Source organism: Colossoma macropomum, unplaced genomic scaffold, assembly GCF_904425465.1.
Source record: "Colossoma macropomum unplaced genomic scaffold, Colossoma_macropomum, whole genome shotgun sequence".
In the NCBI taxonomy this organism is placed as follows: domain Eukaryota; kingdom Metazoa; phylum Chordata; class Actinopteri; order Characiformes; family Serrasalmidae; genus Colossoma; species Colossoma macropomum.
In genome coordinates this window covers 37,739,048-37,757,501 of record NW_023494795.1, presented here as the reverse complement: position 1 = coordinate 37,757,501, position 18,454 = coordinate 37,739,048, and the positions used below count along the sequence as shown (strand labels likewise).

At 39.5% G+C, this 18,454-nt stretch overlaps 1 protein-coding gene across 9 annotated transcripts in view; it reads right to left on the bottom strand.

The window, feature by feature from the left end:
- Positions 1-18,454, bottom strand: part of senp6a (SUMO specific peptidase 6a) — a 33,167-nt gene that overhangs the window by 6,402 nt on the left and 8,311 nt on the right. For 3 of the 9 annotated variants that reach the window (XM_036582354.1, XM_036582358.1, XM_036582353.1), the window contains 14 exons: positions 18,378-18,441; positions 16,306-16,412; positions 15,735-15,884; positions 14,634-14,654; positions 14,231-14,304; positions 7,842-7,939; positions 5,717-6,122; positions 4,802-5,040; positions 3,945-4,085; positions 2,732-2,765; positions 2,348-2,536; positions 2,044-2,234; positions 1,485-1,744; positions 133-249 (listed from right to left, as the gene is read on the bottom strand). In XM_036582354.1, coding sequence (XP_036438247.1) covers positions 133-249; positions 1,485-1,744; positions 2,044-2,234; positions 2,348-2,536; positions 2,732-2,765; positions 3,945-4,085; positions 4,802-5,040; positions 5,717-6,122; positions 7,842-7,939; positions 14,231-14,304; positions 14,634-14,654; positions 15,735-15,884; positions 16,306-16,412; positions 18,378-18,441 — 2,091 coding nt within the window. The remainder of the gene's footprint in view (positions 1-132; positions 250-1,484; positions 1,745-2,043; positions 2,235-2,347; positions 2,537-2,731; positions 2,766-3,944; positions 4,086-4,801; positions 5,041-5,716; positions 6,123-7,841; positions 7,940-14,230; positions 14,305-14,633; positions 14,655-15,734; positions 15,885-16,305; positions 16,413-18,377; positions 18,442-18,454) is intronic. The other 6 variants (XM_036582355.1, XM_036582359.1, XM_036582361.1 and 3 more) reach the window with 4 other exon arrangements.

Sequence of the window (18,454 nt, the reverse complement as noted above, 5' to 3'; positions counted from 1 at the left end):
AATGGAGCTTGGGTGTGTTACAAGGTCACATGAATTAAGTATTGGTGTGATTTTTAAAGTATTTTCGACACAGTGTACATGGAGGAAAAAAAAATAAATAAAAAAACCCACAAAAGTGTCATCCATACTAACTTTAAGTAAAAGTCGATGATTACGTCGTTCAGGAACTCTCCGTCATTTAAACAGTGAAGGTCTTCATTTGTCACAGAGATTCCACCTTTAGCGGGTGGAGGGGGATACATCATTAATCTATAAAGGAATAAGAAATAAGAATAATGACGACGTGTTAAATGCATGACAGTGCAGCAGAAACCAGGAGTCAAATGTATTTCTAATTTGGACCACAAACCAACATGCATTTTGCCTCTAGCCACTGTTTCACTAATTCCAAGTTTGTTGTTTCAAATATGAAAGCTGAGTACAATAAACATTATAACAATAAACTATACTAATAATATACCATAATCATAATTATTATTATTATTGTTCTTTTAATTATTAACCTTTTCAACTCCTTGAGACCACTGGTGGTCATATCCTTCATAACTTTCATATTTCATAAGCTACATTCAAAAGGTGGGTGTCATATGAGAGCTGTAACTGTCTTCTTTCCAGTCAAATAGATGGGTAATGTAATTTTAAACTTTATAATAAAAGAAGCTGAACTTTTGGGCTATAAACTATAAACAGATGGCGTCTCTTCAGTGATCTGCTATGTAAAAATTATTTTTATAAAATAATACAAAGAGCATCTAAGATTTTTGACTTTCGGCAGTAAACTGTAAGCATATAGCAATATGTGTATGATCATAAAACACATTTTCTGTTCATTTGAGTGGATAAAAAAAATAAAGAAATAAAATAAAAATTTACATTTATTTCATGCAATTACTGAATAATTTGCCTTACAATTTCATCATGTAAATTCAGATGGAAAAACCAAAATATACCCTGGTGAATAGGTGCAGCCAGGTCATTTTTGACTCCTGGACTTCTGGCAGCTCAGCACACTTGGTGGAGAACAGTAACCACATATTTTGTTGCACCAGCTAACAGCACCCAGTGATGGGGTAGTGGGAGGGCCAATGCACCCATCCAGAGAGAGCGAGGACAATTATGCTTTGTTAAGACTCCCAGCCACGGACTACTAAGGCATTGCTGGGGACTGAACTCAGGCCACTCTGGAGACCTCAATCAGGTAAATCATTTTAAGAAATTGAACAGAGCTATCTGTAGATGGTATGCAATATAACGTAAATCACCCTCAGGTTTAAACATGAGGGTAACAGAGAGAATTTTCAGCACAATTAGTAAAATAACTAAAACTTCCCTTTTAAATGACTTGCATTTAGTGAAAATAGGTGACATGCAGCATCTGGCACAACCAATGAGGGCGTTTCCCACCTAACATTTTACCTGATTCAGGGTTAGGGACGTAGCAACATGTATTACGTAAAACAAACACATCATTATGCAGTCCGTACTTGATGACAGGGCCTGTAAAAGTAGGATGCAGTTCTGCCATATCTTCATCCTCGTCTTCATCGTAGAAAGCATGGAGCTGAGCAGACATTCGCGTCCTGACCGCCGTCTCTGTTGAAGCAGTGGGAGTCGGCGTTACCGCGTTTGCCGTTACTGCAGTAACTGTTGCTGTGGCTGTGGTGACTGAGGCGGTTACTGTCGTTGCGGCTGTTGTTGATGTCGTTGTTGAAGGCAAAACAGTTTTGGCTTTCTGTGCTTTTGCCTAAAATTTACAAAAAAAAGTAAAATGACAAAACCGATACCTTTTATATGTTGTTGTGCTGTAGAACAGGGTGATGCAGAGTACAATGTATTCCAAAAGTCCTACCCACCATCTAAAAGACATGCATTTCACTAGCTATTTTTCATAGTACTCCATTATTCAAGATATTCATAGAATACACTATTCATAGGATAGCATATTCAGAGCATATAACTGCAGACAATTGTAATCCCATTCACATCTATGAATGAAATAAAACAAAATGTTTAAACTTGTATGTGTAGAAAAACAACACTCACTTTCTCCTTTTCTTTTGATGCTTTGTTATACTGAACCAGTCTAATGTTGGCCTCATCGAAGGGCAGCCTGGCAGGAAAGCCCGAAAGGTTATTGTTTCGGCCAATCTCCACCAAAATGTCTTCCAAAATCATCTGCTCCTGCATTGACAGGCCGTTTTCAAAAATCAACACTATGTATTTCTCATCCACATCTAGGGAAAAGGAAGAGAAGATACATATCAAAAATTCTGCCATGCTATCAAAGCAAACGACCCTGAAATCCGAAATCCATAACTGCAACACTGAGTCAAGTTCTGCTACTCACTGCTGCCGTTGCAGTCGTACCACAGGCCACCACTCTCCTGTGTCATCTGGAGCTGGGTGCGTAGGCGCTGGCACTCGCTGTCGCTGGTCTGGAAGAAGAGTACAGGCAGTTTCCTCACACTGCACCACTCGCACTTCGTCAGCTCGGATGACCTCAGACGCACTTTCTCCAGAACGTCCACCTCTTGACCTGCACACAGATTTAACTGTTAAAGCTCCTGGGGAGGGATCCTCTTAGAGCTAACAAGGAAGACTTATGGAGGGGGGTTGGGAGGGTTGTGGTTTTTTTTTTAAGTAACTGAACGCAGTTTAATTTAAAAAATAAACTCACAGCATTAAATTTGTTTTAAAGCTTTTAAAAAAAAGCGTAATTATAGTAACTTACTTTCCGTCTCGAGCTGTATGTATTCGACTGTGAACTGAAAATGAAAAAAGAAAAATAAAATCAAAAAACACAAACAATATATAAACAGCAAATTCCCAGTTGTCATGTAGCACACATGGTTTAAATCCTGCAAGTTTACTGAGTAATAGATAATCCAGATGTTCTGGGCCTGTTTTGACAGATAATATTCATGCAGTCTCTCTACTCTTCAATAGCGACAAATCTCTGTAATCATAATGTTGCACAACATATGATTTTAACACCAGTGTAAACAAACAAACAAACAAAGCTGTGCGCTGACCATCTGCTGAGTGACAGTAGTTTGACACTCTTTTCCACAAACAGAAACATGGCTAAGATACCTGCATCACTGCTGAACTGTGTGGTGGTCTTAAAATTCCATAAAATTTCATACAAAGATCAACTGAGTGGGCCACCCCCAACTAATCATTCTCTCATGAGTGAAACCAGGGGCTCCCGAGTGGCGCAACCGTCTAAGCGTTGGCCCTATCATCAGGAGATTGCGAGTTCGATCCCTGGTGATGCTACAGCCATCCGTAGCCGGGAGTCCAAGAGAGCACAATTCACCTCGCTCTCTGGGTGGGTAGGATGGGGGGAGAAGGAGGGGCCATCACTTAACGCGATGCTAGTCAGCGCAAGCGTCTGTTCGCTGACGTAACAGATCTGGCGGTTGGCGCTTTCCTCCGAGCGCGTTCGGCTGTCCAATGACGTTGCGTGAGCGGCAGTTCGAAAAGAAGCGGTGGCTGGCTTCACAGGTCTCGGAGGAAGCCTGTGTTAGCCTTCGCCCTTCTAGCATTGATAGTATTGTGTGATTGGGGGAGTCCTAACTAGCGGGTAGAATTGGAGACGACTAAATTGGGAAGATAATTGGGTGTGTATATATATATATATATATATATATATATATATACTATATATATATATATATAACAAACATAACCTTACCCATACCCAAATGTTAAATTCAGCAAATAGATAATGTGTAATGTTGAGGATGTACACTTGTTTTCACTTAAAAAATAATAAATAAAAAAAAAATAATAAACACGTTATTTGACAAGGGGGCACCCAGAACTTAGTTACTGGGCATTCTGTATCGTTTGTGATGACCAATTAAATCACACACATTAAACTTGCAAGACAAGAACAAGACATTCACTGACCAAAGAAATAAAAGAATAATGAATCTTACAATGACTGGCTTGGTAACCATCCTGCGCAGACTTCCTATCCTTACACTCCTGCAGTCCAGAATAATGCTCTCCAGTTTCTGCGGTTGGCCCACCTTACGCTTCTTAGATGGAGATGGGTCCTCACACAAGGCATTCCCAAACTGCAGGGACATAAAACGCATGCTCAGGAAGCGTATACTGTACTGCACAAAGACATTCAATAAACCCATTAATACAGTTATTTAATATGAGGTTCTGGAGTTGGAAAAGACTCAAAGCTTCAAAGCTGTAACTGGATTCTCTATTGCTTATTGCACAGTAACAGCACTGTACAGTACAGTTTAGTATGTTTTGTGCTCTAGACTTGATAATCAATTACTGAATGGCATCATGAATTTTGGAGCAAAGAAAAACAGTAAACTGTGCACAGTCCATGTGTTCTCCAACACTGGATTTGAGACACAGAGCCAAATGTTATGGAAGCATATCAGTAGTAAACTTAAAATTAGAAGGTAATATGTAAAATGGCAATGTAATTTTATGCTTGAATTTAGGTTTCCGATTTATATATGCAATTTTGTACTTTGGCCCAAAGTGTGCCAAAAACACTATTACCCACACCATTACACCAGCTCCACCATGCAAATGAAATGTCAATGCTAGTGTACCAAATGACAAAACACAGTGGTAAAACTGAATTTGAATTTTCAAATTTGAGTTTAAAATTTCATCGTGAGAAATTTTAATTCAAACATAAGTATACACTGCCATCATGTTACCTTCTCAGTTTAATTTTGCTACTGACATGCTTCCATAAAAAGTAATAACAAAAACATTCACTTTTTAATCTAAGTTGATTTTATCACCAGGCCCTTACTGGATCTTTCATGCGGTTCCTCCTGGGTGCCATGTTCCTGTGGTCCATGTCTGTGAAAAATTCACACGCATGCTCTTCATGTTCTACCACACCTTTAACTGCTGCTTCCACCCTACCACCAGAGGGCGCCGGAGATGAGTGGGCCGAGTCAGCTGGCCTCGGAGAAACGCTGTCCAGACGACTGACACTGCCTGTGCTGGCATTGTCTGCCTCCTCATCTTCATCACTGGACAACACGACTGCAAATATACACAGACAAAACAACTTCAGGGTACAATGGAGCACAGATGCAATTTTGTGGGCGCTTTTTAAATTGTTTTCAGTGTCAGAGCTGCATTTTTTACTGAACAGGTTTCACAGTATCATGGTATTATACAAAATCTAAAAACACAAGTGTTCTTCCTCAGCTCAAAGCTGTTGTTTGGTTTACTTATGACCAACATGTGGTTACAACAAATGTGGACTGCAGAGCCAGTGTACAAGCGCTAAGGAGTTCCCTTCCCATGCGCAAGACGAAACGTGACGGAGGCTGCTTTACACTGTTTCAGGGAAAGCTGAGACAAAGGGGTTGCGACCCTCTGGTTTATGGATCTACACCTCACGCGCAGGAACGGACAGAAATGCAACAATCGGCATCCTGAAAAAGCCAACAGTCGGGTAATCATCCTATCATACGCCATGACTCATTCTGAAACTGTGACACCGTTACAACCTGAGTTGCAATAGGTAGTTAAGCAAACTGAGTAGTTGAGAAATGATTGGTTGAGTTTATTTAAAAAAAATATATAAATAAAAAAAACTTGACATGATAGCATTAGCCTGCATGCTGTCTATAAATGACTGCATTAGTAAAACCTTAGTTTAGTGTACACCACGTATAAAACACTGCAGCTGATTAACGCTGCTGTTACTCACTGGGGTCATTGAGTTCATGCTGTTTGGCGAGAGGCTGTCTCTTGCCCTTGGTTAGCTTGGCTACATATGACCCAGAGTTCCCCGCCGAAGTGGCAGAGGGCCTGCCGTTGTGTGGGAGCAGCAGGCTTCCCCGTGTGATCCGTGCGGGCGGGTTCATAACAATGTCCACCTGGGGAGAGCGCGCCCCAGAGGCGGGGCCGTAGAAGTTCTTGCTGAGCTGCATGTTGGTAGGGCCAGGAGAGTTCTGGGAGCGGATGGGGGGTCGAGGAGCAGGGGATGATGGGACGGTGGGAAGGAGGTGGTTCTCTGCAGGTAGGGAGTTCCCACAGTTATCGCACTTGATGTGGTCTTCACTTTGCTGGCCACAGTTTCCACACACAGTGAAGTACTCATCTGGCTGCAGAGGCTGATAGAGAGAGAGAGAGAGAGAGAGAGGGAGAGAGAGGGAGAGAGGGAGAGAGAGAGAGAGAGAGAGAAAACTCACTGCTTGGCAAAGGTCAGTGGCAAAAATCTCTGTTAACAGATCACTTTAGTCTTAGGATGCAGAAGCAATGCTCTTGAAGGTTCAATCAGACTAGGCTAACTGTGAATGAACGTAACACTCTGGAGTATTTGGCAGGGTCCTAACAGTTTTCCCCACACTTAACTGGTTAATAACTGTTAATAGACATGCTGAAGCCTGCTCCACAACAGCAGCAGATGTTTGCACATCACAGTGTTTCCACTGCACTAGCACTGGTGAGTTGTCGGAACACGAGTCATGTTCGCTGGAGGCCTGCAATTTGACATGTGGTTAGTGGGCATCCTTAATTGAAACACTTGCCTACTCACAACAATCAGAGTTTCACTACAGCATGCTTTGATAAATCTAGGGTGCAATCAGGCCTGTCAGAACTATAACACTTTTAAGGATGCATTAAATTTGGAAAAAGGAGATGAAAATTGGCTGAAAACAGCCTAACAAAACAAAACAGGCCTAAAACAAGGTCAAAATCTTACCTATTAAACAACTTTAAAAGTAGGTTAAGAAAATAAGTGTTTAATTTTCCCTATTGACCCTTAAAATTCTGGTGCACCATTTAAGGAATATTAGACAGGTTAGCACAGATGTTTCTGAATAGTCTGAGCAGCAACATTTCAACACAGAAAACAAAGGCTGTGTAAAACCCTTTCACGGTTTCTAAGACTGTCATTAGACGAGCCATTTGTAATCACTGTCTACACATCAAGAGGTGAAACAGCGCCCAGGAAATTCTACATTACAGGTTTAATACACTTAAACACATCTTGCTTTAATATGCAGAATATAGTAAAACAACAGAAGCAGAAAGGGAAGTCTCTGCTCGCGCACTAATGCCATCTGCAGCCCAGGTTTTTGAAATAATACAAAAATTCACAAACGACAGCCAAACTGAGAATTATAGCCTAAAAAATTAATGGAATTCATTGCATTTGATGAACAACTGATCCATTTTTGAGAATACTTGATTTGTGGCACATAATGTAGCACACTGTAATAAATTTATTACATGTATTTTATGTAAACTGTACTTCTGTAAAAGTCAGTTTTCTGTGTTGGTTCTTAGCCCAGTTTGTCCTGAATTTTATTTTCCTTGAACAAAAACTTTAATTTCAGTGCAATGCTAGAAATTGTAGCTGACAAACTGTCAAACAATCGCGGTTAACAGTGTCACTTAATTTAACAAACTCTATATACCTAAGGCCAAACTTAATAAACCTAAAGTAACCAAACTGGCTGATTCGTTATCTTTCTTCTAGGCCATCAATAGCTCCCAACTGATGACAGGCAAAGCTTGACAAATGCATTTTCTCCTTAATTTACATACCTTTGCATCAACCCAACACATTAAAATGTACCCAAATCAGTTTGTTGCAGTATTAACATTTGTGAAAGCTAAAAATTGTGAAAAAATAAATGGTTATTCTCACGTTTCTTCATCTCATCATAGCAGTACCAGCAGTATACGGTCAAAAGCTCTTATAAGAGAAGAAATTACATCAATGTGCATGTTTAAAGAAACCTGTTCATCTCTTCAGTGCAGATCTATCAGGGCAAAAGTGTCCAGTTTTTTACTGGTCAGTCTCTGTTAAAAACAACCCTCACCTCCACTGCTGTGCCGGAAGAAGGAACCGTGCCCATGCCCTCAAACATTGACCGCCGTTTCTGCTGGACACACCTTTTTATGTTCAGATTCTCTGAGTCTGCAGGACACAAGAGAAGAAAAGAAATGTAGGCACAGGTTGTTTCTTCAAGATACAAACGGTATAAGGCATGCTTTAGCCTTGAGAACATGTAACGCTTTACAGCTGTGCATTAAAAGGACAATAAATTATATTTTGCACTTTGTCTGAGGTGCACGTCGCTTATTTGCTCCTAGTCACAAAGCTGGCTACACGGCCAGTCACGACATCTGAATATTAAGCAGTCTGCAGTGTCTCCCAGACCACTGTAAGAAAGAAAGGCATTTCCCGAGCTCAAGGTTTGCTGTTAGTGCTCCCTTTCACTTACCATTCAAGCTTATTCTATTAGAGCTGTCACTTGTCATTATTAGTAAATGAATAATCGAGCAATTATTTTGACAATCAAGTAATAAAAGACCTTTAAAAATGGTAAAATAATAAAAATATACTTAACTGCATAAGAAAAAAAAATACAGCCTTTCAAACATTCCACAATACAGAAGAAGAAGCCTTTAAACTTCATTAAAAATGAATACTTTATGAAATTTAAATGAATAAAAAACAATGTGGCAAAAATGTATAAAAATTGGTGTATTCATCAGGCTTCGTTTCTGAGGGCGCATTCATATTTGTAGTTTGGCTGTCTTGGTCCAGACCAAAGCAGAAAACGACACATGGATACAGTTTAGCTCTGGTTCAGTCTGATATTTGACATTGAACCTAAATAAATGAATGAATGAATGAATGAATGAATGAATAAATAAATAAATAAATAAATACAAACACACATTCGTTCATAAAAATAAAAAAGTCACAACAGATCTGTCACATTTGGTGACAATATCTGGAATAATATCCAAGGAACTTTCTGAACTATGATGTACCCTTGTCTAACTGACCGTGTAAGCTTTATTTACAGCTTGTGATATTATAAAGCAGTGGTTCCCAACCTTTTTAAAGTACCGTACCCCTCAGAGATTAAACGTTCTGCTTGCTCCTTACACATGTACACCTGCGTAGAGTGCCATGACACATCTAAGACATTTAGTCTCACAAAACTAACCTCTTAATATACCTAACATGTTTGTGATGTGATGACACGCCACTAGTACCGATTAATACTTGTAGCCAGGCTGAATGCTAGCAAAACCAAACAGTTCTCTCCTTTATCAACACGCAAACAGACTTGGACAATAACCGCAAAAAAAACATAAAAGTTTATTTTCACAACCACACCCAAAAGTAGAATAAAACAGGCAAGGTCTCCAAGACCACACACTGGGACTTTCCAGTTAGATCACCAAGAGAGGTAGCCTAGAAAACTAGAGCTACTACAGGGGAAGATTGCCTTACATTTAGTACTGATGTTTCCCAAAATACTCATGCATACCGTATAAGGCCTGAACCCTGCAATCATTACAATTTTATAATATCTCACTAAAACAGTGGTGCCTGGTTCTAAACAAAAATGGAAACAGAAATGGCAACACACAAAAACACCTCAGTTCATTACATTAATCAGTTTCAAACAGGGGGGACGATATGACAAAAATATATCACGATACTTCCAAGACGTTCACAATAAACGCAATAATTTTTCTAAGATTTATTAACTTGGAACAAACAAAATTGAACCTGTAGTGTCACATACAGAAAAATATTACCACTAATAATAATACTAATAATAATAAATCTACAACTACAATGATTTTTACTCAACGTTTTACAAACTGCACTGCACTAAATCCAATTAAACAGGAGTAATTATGTCCACTTTGTAATGAAATGTGGTTAGACAGTGTTCTTTAAGTACTAAAGGTATCTATGATATGCTCAGAGAAGTGTATTGTGACAATTTACAACAACTTGCCCACCCCTCGTTTCAATAAGAAAAAAAAATACCTTAACACAAACTTCTAACCTTGACATAAATATAAACATAACATGCTCCAGACAATTTACAAAGCAGATGTAGATAAATCCAAGGCTTGTTACTACAGTGATAACCAGCCAGCATAGACCAGACTGCCACACAGTTAATTTGGAAAACTACTACAATGTTATAGTCATCGAAAAGTAGAAAGGTGCTGCATTTCAACATCATTTGCCAACACACTACGGAATCAGCACTGCTCTTCCTCACACTTAATATGGAAAACTATTACAATTACAAAACAATTCTACGATTACATGAAAGCATAAAACGCCTTAGAATGACTCACCCTCGTCACCGTAAGAGCCGAAGCCCCAAATCACTCACTTTTAGTAACATTTCTTTGACAAACAATAGCTGAACCGTGCTGTGTTGGAAACCCGTTTTGTTTTATCACCAGAGAAAAGGCAGAGTTCACAAGAATGCTCCTTCCTGGCACACAGTGAATAAATGAAAATAAATGTTAAGGATGTTTCTAAGACATATATTTCAGGAGTGCTGGGCAGAATACAAGCAAGAGAGGCACAAACAAGAAAGTCTGAGAGAAATAAACAGCGAATAACAAACACATGCAACAGATCCGTGTATCTCTTGGTCATTCAATTTTCATTTCAAAAACAGTATTTAAAAACAGGTCAATGCTCTATTTTCATTCTGTGACTGTTTGTGGATAATCTAGAAATGGCTTTGTTTTATTGTTCACATGCTAATCTAGAACTCCAAAAACTAAAAACAATGGAAAAAAGGGTTGTATTTAGCCAAATTTAAAATTTTAAAAATTACTTCAACTGGAAATAAATCTGCAGAGTGCATATTTGGTTGCAGAAGCTCAGAAATTAATTGGTCAAGGTTAAAATGAGAGACAGGAAAGATCAGGCATGAGTGTTGAGAAGACAGGCCTAGTTCTGATATTTTGTGAGATGATATAACATTTTTATAGGCGTTTGTATATTTGATGTATCTTTGTTCCATCAGCAAAAAAAACTGACCCATACTGGGGAAGAGACTCCCCTGCAGGACTCCTGCCATTTAACAGCAAAATAAAGAAGAAATCTAAGTGTTTCCCCAATAATGAAGAGAAAAATAATACTACAATATCACATCGTCAGTTGTGAACTTGGGTTTAGCAACTATGTTATGGCTCCATAGTTGAGAATTAAACCTGCGAGATGTGCGCCATCCTGTACTCACAGTGTTCTTATAATCTGGTTTTGGGAAAGGAGCTTTAGGAGGTGCGTTATGCAAAGCTGCACCGTAAACAGCGACTGTCTACAGTGAGCTGCAGGTGAGAAGTGACCTTCTCTGCTGACAGCCTGCGCCGTATATGCCTTTTCTGCTGGTGTACATAAGTAGCACTTCTTGTAGCAGAATCATGGCCTCTCGAGTGTCTCCTTCTTCAACAAGATGCTACAATACTCAACGTTATGGCTGAAAGGCATGCAATACTCTGAGTGCTGCACCAACAACCAGTGTCTTTGTTACATTAAATGATTAAACTGTAACTGGGAGACTCTGTGTTTGGCTTTAGGTCCTGTTGTGCTGTTTGTTGTGAAGAAAAAGCTTAACCATTATTTACACACAAACAAACCAAACCATCAGGATTCTGCACAACACTGACGAAAAAGCTTCTTAACTTGAACTTGAGTGCCTCAGCAGCTCATCTGGCAAACAAGAAGCCCCCTATTAAATGGTGGGAGACCAGTTTCCTCCCCATATCGTTCAACATCTATACAAAACATAATAGCCTATAGCCTATCAGCATGATAGAACAGTTTTTAACAGTGCTACAACATGAAGCAATGACGCTGACGTTAGCTTCTTATTTGAATTTCCTGTTCCACCTAAATGGCGCAGTAGTCACATTCAGCCAACTTCAGCCTCGTCATGAAGCAGCCATGTAACCAAATTGCTAATTGCTAAGCACTAATCACAGCAGCCTACAAACTCACCACAACCGCAAAATACACCTCATCTGTAAAAGTGAAACTAATTTGAATACACAATTAACAGTTATAAAATGATACTTTATTTAACACCAACAATGGTGGACTATAAACTAATACACTAACCCATTAGTTTCTCCAAAATGTGCACAACACACACTAACACACCACCACTACGTCAGTATTACTGCAGGGCTGAGAGTGATCCACCACCCAAATAGTACCTGCTCTGTGAGGGTCCATTGGGGTCCTGACCACTGAAGAACAAGGTGAAAGGGGGCTAACAAAGTACGCAGAGAAACAGATGGACTACAGTCTGTAACTGTAGAACTACAAAGTGCACCTATACAGTAGGTGGAGCTGATAAAATGGACAATGAGCGTAGAAACAAGGTGTACCTGATCGGTGTACATTTAACATTAAACAAAGAAAACAGAATTAATCAATTTTTAAGCCCCTTAAATGATAAATCACAACATTAAGAACACGTAAACCTTATGAGACCACCACACAGAAACTCAGAGGCAGGAGGCAAAGCCTCCCGAACCAAGAGATGTGACTCACTGCTTCTGAAAGGTTATTTAACCGCATATTTTCAAGACCATTTATGCATTCTATTCAGACATTGCCACGGCAACAGGACATATCTTTTGAAATCCTCTTTTCTGAGGACTGAGGTGCTGTCTGCCTCCGTCTCCTTTTCTCCTCTCTATCCTTCTCTTTTGCACTCACTCCCCTCCTGGGAGACACACCGATTAATCAGAGGCCAGCAATCCCCTCTGGCGTGCAGAGATGCAGACACACACACACACCAGCATGGAGCTTTGCCTCAATCATCAGGAACGTGCACACACACACACACTCCTCCCCTCCCCACATGCTGCGCTATCTTGGACAGAACACAACCATGATACACTGTGTTCCTTCCTCCATTCTCTCAGTCATGCAAAAGCACATCAACGGCGAACGAACACGGCGTTCCCATTAAGCAGAGACAGCAGAGCGAGACAGAGTCAGCAGGGACCTGCAGGCAAAATGAGGCTACAGAAATGGATGTTCTGAGTAGGTGCCATTTTATGACGAATAAAGGCCAGGCTTGCCGTGTTATGATGTTTGGTAAGGACAGCAGACCCTATACCAGCATATAAGCGCGCCCTGACCCAATCCTGAGGAAATGCAGAATAGTCTGACCCAAATATCACATCGTCCTTGAGCACTGATCCAGAGTCGGGCAGCTCCGGCCTTGATTTCCAGACTATTCAAGCAACACCGCAGCCCTGCTGTTTAAACCAGTGAATCAAAGACCCACAGACAGCAGTATTTACTGTATGCCATCAATCAGACTTGCAGCAAATTGTACCAAACCCAGAAGGCACTGTAGAACTTGGCCAGAAACGCTAGAACTGCTAATATTTTACTGAAATGGGTCCAAGTGTTCATTAGGGTCAGGTTTTACTAAATCGAAACAGCGTAGTTACTATACATTTCATACGTATCCCTAAGCAGGTGCAAGTGCTCATGAAACCAACAGGAACCACAAAGACATCACAAAGAAGACCAAAACATGACCCACTTTTTTGTACAGGTGGGTTACACGAAAATGCTGTGATCTGTGGTTTTACTTCAAACACCAAACAGGACATTAGTTTAACTTTCAGCTCCAAACACAAGAACAAGACCTTCTGCTACTCCCATTTTGGTGGCGTTAATCACTTTAAAAATATCGCTTTTACAGGACTTCAAGAGAAGCAATTATCAAGCAATTATTACTCTAATAAGTACTACACAGTGGCTGTACAGACAGAGTCACTATCATTGGAAATGCTTTACATATTTATATAGTATGATGTCTTTTTCCTTCTTAGGAGCCACTCGACTCCTGTGAGTGGCTGTTCGTCATAAATGTCATATTTATGCTCTAATCACAGTTTGAGTATCTAAACCTGGGTAAACAATGAAAGTTGTACACTGTTGTTATAAAATGTGTTAACTGTGGTTATATTTGTCAAGTTCTGTGAAAGTAAAACAGGAGAACACTAACATGCTTAGAGAGACAGACTATGTGTCAAGAGGAAATACAAAACAAAAACAAAGGCTACAAATATTTGATTTGATTCAGTTCAACTGTAAAAAGAAGGATGTATATATTGTTCTTTTTTCCATGGAGGGCATAAAACCAACACAAGCTGCCACCTGTGTTTCTACGGCCACACGTTAATTAATTGGTACTGAATTTCTAATGATCATGTTTAAGCGATGGTGTAGTGTTTGTCACTCTATATGCATGAATCTGTTGTTAGTAGTTAAACATGAAGAGAAGAGTTTGAAACTAAATAATGTTGACTAGGGACTAAGACTTTATGCACAAACTTAAGTGGAAAAAAAAACCTTATGCATTGCTGATGCAGCTTAATCCAGGGACATGCTTAGGCTTACCTGATATTTCTGGGCAGGTGAGAATAATGTTGTCTAGTTCTACTCTTTGGATTGGCTGGGTGGTGAAGTCAGGTCTACAGGATGGAAAAAGACATACATTTACGTAAGATCAAGTATATACGTTTAAATAACACGAAGAATAAAACTAATTCACAATACACAAGGTGCAGCTGCACGTCATGGAAACGCTGCTTAGAGCATGCAAACTATTATGCGATGCATTTCCATACATTTATGACAAAAACAAACAAACAAAAAAAAAAAGGCTCACTAAAGGGAAGGTGACGTCTGGATAGCCAAGACAGTGAATGCAGCTGCCAATGCTAACATTATTCTGAATTACTACATTGTCTAAAGCAGCAGAACACACAGACACTGGTAGGCGGAACAGGCTAAAACTTACCTTTCTTTCAAGTCAAGATTGCTTTGAATGGAGAAAGAATGTGAATAAATGAACAGTTACACTGCGGTCAATTTTCTTTTTGTATAAAAAGCAGAATTAATCAAGGTATTATTTAAGACGTACAATCCATGTTAAATTACTGCATATCAGTGTGCACGTCCATTCGGTAATTAAGCACCATTTCTGGACAATTAAGGTTACATTATTACAAAAGTACAATTCGGACAGGATTAGTTTTACACAGGTAGGTGGGGTAACGTAACTGTCACCAGTGTTGATTTTCATCCCACTCTAATTCACCGCATCACTACTTTTTAAAGACTATGCGCTCCTGTGTGAGTAAAGTTTCTGGCAACGTCTATATTTTATAAAATAACCTGTAGAAATGACCCCAGACTATATTAATCCCACGAGAATTGCCATGACTGTAAATATTAAAGGACATCCTGTTGAGTTCTTTGGTTTTCTTAAGCTTTGAGGCACCTGAAGAAACATTTTCTTGTATTCTCTGTGGCCCAAATGAAGCCAACATGTTTTGTCCTACCACAAGTATACAACCCTAAGCAATAGAATATGCAAAAAGACAACATGGATTGCTGGCAACAAGGCTAATGACACGCAGCAATCACTTAAGACATGTAGGGAGATGGTAAGGGTAAACTAAATTACTATTAAATTACATATTTGGACCTTTTCTATTGTGTATATTGTGTATAAAGTATATTGAACTTTGTGTCACTGCAGTGCATAAATTGAGTGGCTCCCATCTCTGTAACTTATGCAGAGATTTCCTATCCCTTGTGAATCACTCATAAACATTGCAGACGTCCTGTGGCAATATTACATTACCCCACTGTCTATGAAAAATTAATCCTGTCCAAATAGTTCCACAGAAATCTCTAGTTCAGGCACATAACTGATCCCTGGAAAATAATTAATTTTCTACCTCTACAATTTGCTAACAATAAGCCAAAAACACTGACTAATGGTCCAGATACAGAAAAGTAACGGTATAAATTAGCTATTAGCGTCTATTCGTTCAACAGCGCAGGATGTATTGTCGAAGACAAATTATAACAATAAGCATGCAAAGCGACTTACCTTTGGACTGGCTTCCTAACAGGACTGGGGAGATGAGTGTGCTGAAACAGTCTCCCTTGAACTACCACTCCTTGAGAGGGCGCTGGACTCACAATTAAATAATTGGTTCTGTTGGGTAGTGGGGAGATTGCCATTGGGTGTGGTGCTTCACTGGAAAGCAGACATTTGGGGTATTATATTAGGCTTAATTCTTTTAGCCCTCTGACAACAGCTAATTGCTTCTTTTTCATTCTAACTCATATGCTGGGGCGTAATTCATGCTATTTCATGCCTAATCCTATCATCCCAAACTAATCACAACCTACAGAAATGGCAGCTGGTTATGCGAATAGAAAGCACAGCGAGCAAAATTCTTTAGAAAATTTTGTTCAAAAAACAATAAATAAATAAGTAAGTCAGGACGACAGGAAAACCAATTCAACTGTTATATACAATTCAACAAGACTATAGAGCCCATGAAATACATAAAGGACCTTTTTGAATGTTACACATATGCCAGTACGCTAGCTAGGAACCAGTTTTAGCAAGCCAATCAACTGAGCCACAATGCACATAGCATGTGAAACAATACCTGGGCTTGCCTGTTCCCATTCTGTTGAGGGACTTGAAATGATTTGGCCGTCTTTCATAAGTCTTCACAGGCTCCATAGGGCCAAAGTGCCTCAGTGGGGGAGCCTGCTGGGAAGTGGGGGGGATGTAAGGGAGGGGACAGGGAGAGAGAAAGAGAAAGAGAGAGAGAGAGAGAGAGAGAGAAATAAGCATGTGTGAAGGAAAAAAGAAGATGAAGGATAAGAGGATAAAGCAAACTCAGCTCCTGTGCTGAATGCACCTATTCAGCAACTTCAGCAGCCGTATTCCCTAAACCTGAGGGAGAGACGCACTGCATAGCTGACAGAGCCTCTCAAATCATCTGCTGAGTTCCTGTTCTTATTAAGAATTTATCAGGTTCTAGTAACTGCAGAACAGTGAACTAAATTTCAAACGCAAACTGAAATAAATCATGATTTATTCTCAACCAGTTTTTATTTACCAATCCCTAAGTAAATGATACACATTTTTATATTAGACATGATTTTTGGTTCTGGAGATTTGTTTTTTGGATGTTTTAATACATTCTTTACCCTACAGAGCTCTGATTATACACTACACAGACTAGTTTGGCTCAGACGAATAAAAATTCGTTTCAATGCCTTTCTGCTCTCTAACAAAACAAGCCCTTAAAACAAACAAACAATCTAAACTAGAATTTATAAATGCCTTCAGAAGAAAAAGCACAAATCTTGCACCTATGAATCAGTTTGGCATCATTATGTTGTCAGTGTATGGCCATTTATACTGTTTATTTTTTTTTACTTCTTCACAAAATTTGAAAACTCCAGTTACCCTCTACACTGTGTTAAAAGTGCATGATGAACAGACCAATCCAAATCTTTTTACATTAACTTCCATTACAATATAAGCATGTTTTTCTTTCTCTCTCCTAAGGTCACCATTTTGGAGATTTTGTTGGTTTTGTTCCAACAGCGACGGTATTAAGTATTTTTATCACTAAAAATCAGTTCGATTCAAACATGCTGCTGGATTAACTTTTGTTAACTTTTCTTTAACACATTTTCATTTTATTGCTTGCAATTTCTGCAGAAAGTTGACGGAAATTTAACTACTGTCAGCGATTTCCAAAAAAGACGGCATATGCAAGCTGCTACAGAGACTGAGGAGCCTATCAACGATACAGTTTTACAGTTTTCAAGACACGGTTTAAACAATTACTTTGTTCGATTTTTCAGTGTTGTACTGAAATCATCACTCCCTCAAAAGAGCTATTTTACTGTTTTCTAATTTAATATTGCTCTCAGTGCTCTTTAAAAGACAACTGTGGGAAGTATAAAACAAATAACATTTTAATTCGGTCTTCGTATGACGTGTTCTATCCAGGTAAATATGTTGTTTTTGTATATTAATGACTGCTGCTCTCTCTGGCTGTCTCAGTAGGGGGGACAGAGTACGGGGTGTGTTTTTGCCCTAAGCTCCTCAACGGCTGCTGCAGAGCACAGTACACACAGACCAACAAGGTCAGACCTTTTAAGCTTGTTGACGCTAAAAGATCAGGCACAGTTACAAAACCATGAGCATGTGCCAGCCAAATTTGCTATAAAAGTAAGAATGCTAATCTTGCTAGCCTGGTAGTAGGGATTTGCCTGTTGCGTTAGCATTAAGCTAATGAGGGTGACTTTTATATTTTATAGCAGCTCTCTAGGTAAACTGTAGATATTTGAAGCCCATGACAGGCATTCAAGTAACATACCCTTTACTTTGGATGGTGACTCCTTTAGTAAATATTTAAACCCAAAGCCTCTCTCTGTAAATTATCGAAACTTGTTAGCTTAGCTAAATGCCCAGCTTACTCCAGTAAGGACAGAATATGGTCCAATTTGCCCACAGTAAGAGCCACTGATAGTAGGCAGAGAAGGTGCAAAGTACCAACGAGCACATAAATGTGAAAACAATTTAAGTAATTCCAGTTATGAAGCAAGAGCCAGAGGAGGGAGTACTGAAAAAGAAATGGGGACAGAAGGAAAGCAAAGGAAAGGGAGAGACAGAGAGAGAGAGAGAGAGAGAGAGAGACTGTGTGTGGGGGAGTACCTTCATCCCTTCAGGGGAAAGTTCCTGCCAACCACCCACTTGATCCATGGTCACCAGGGATGTGCTGAAAGGCAAAA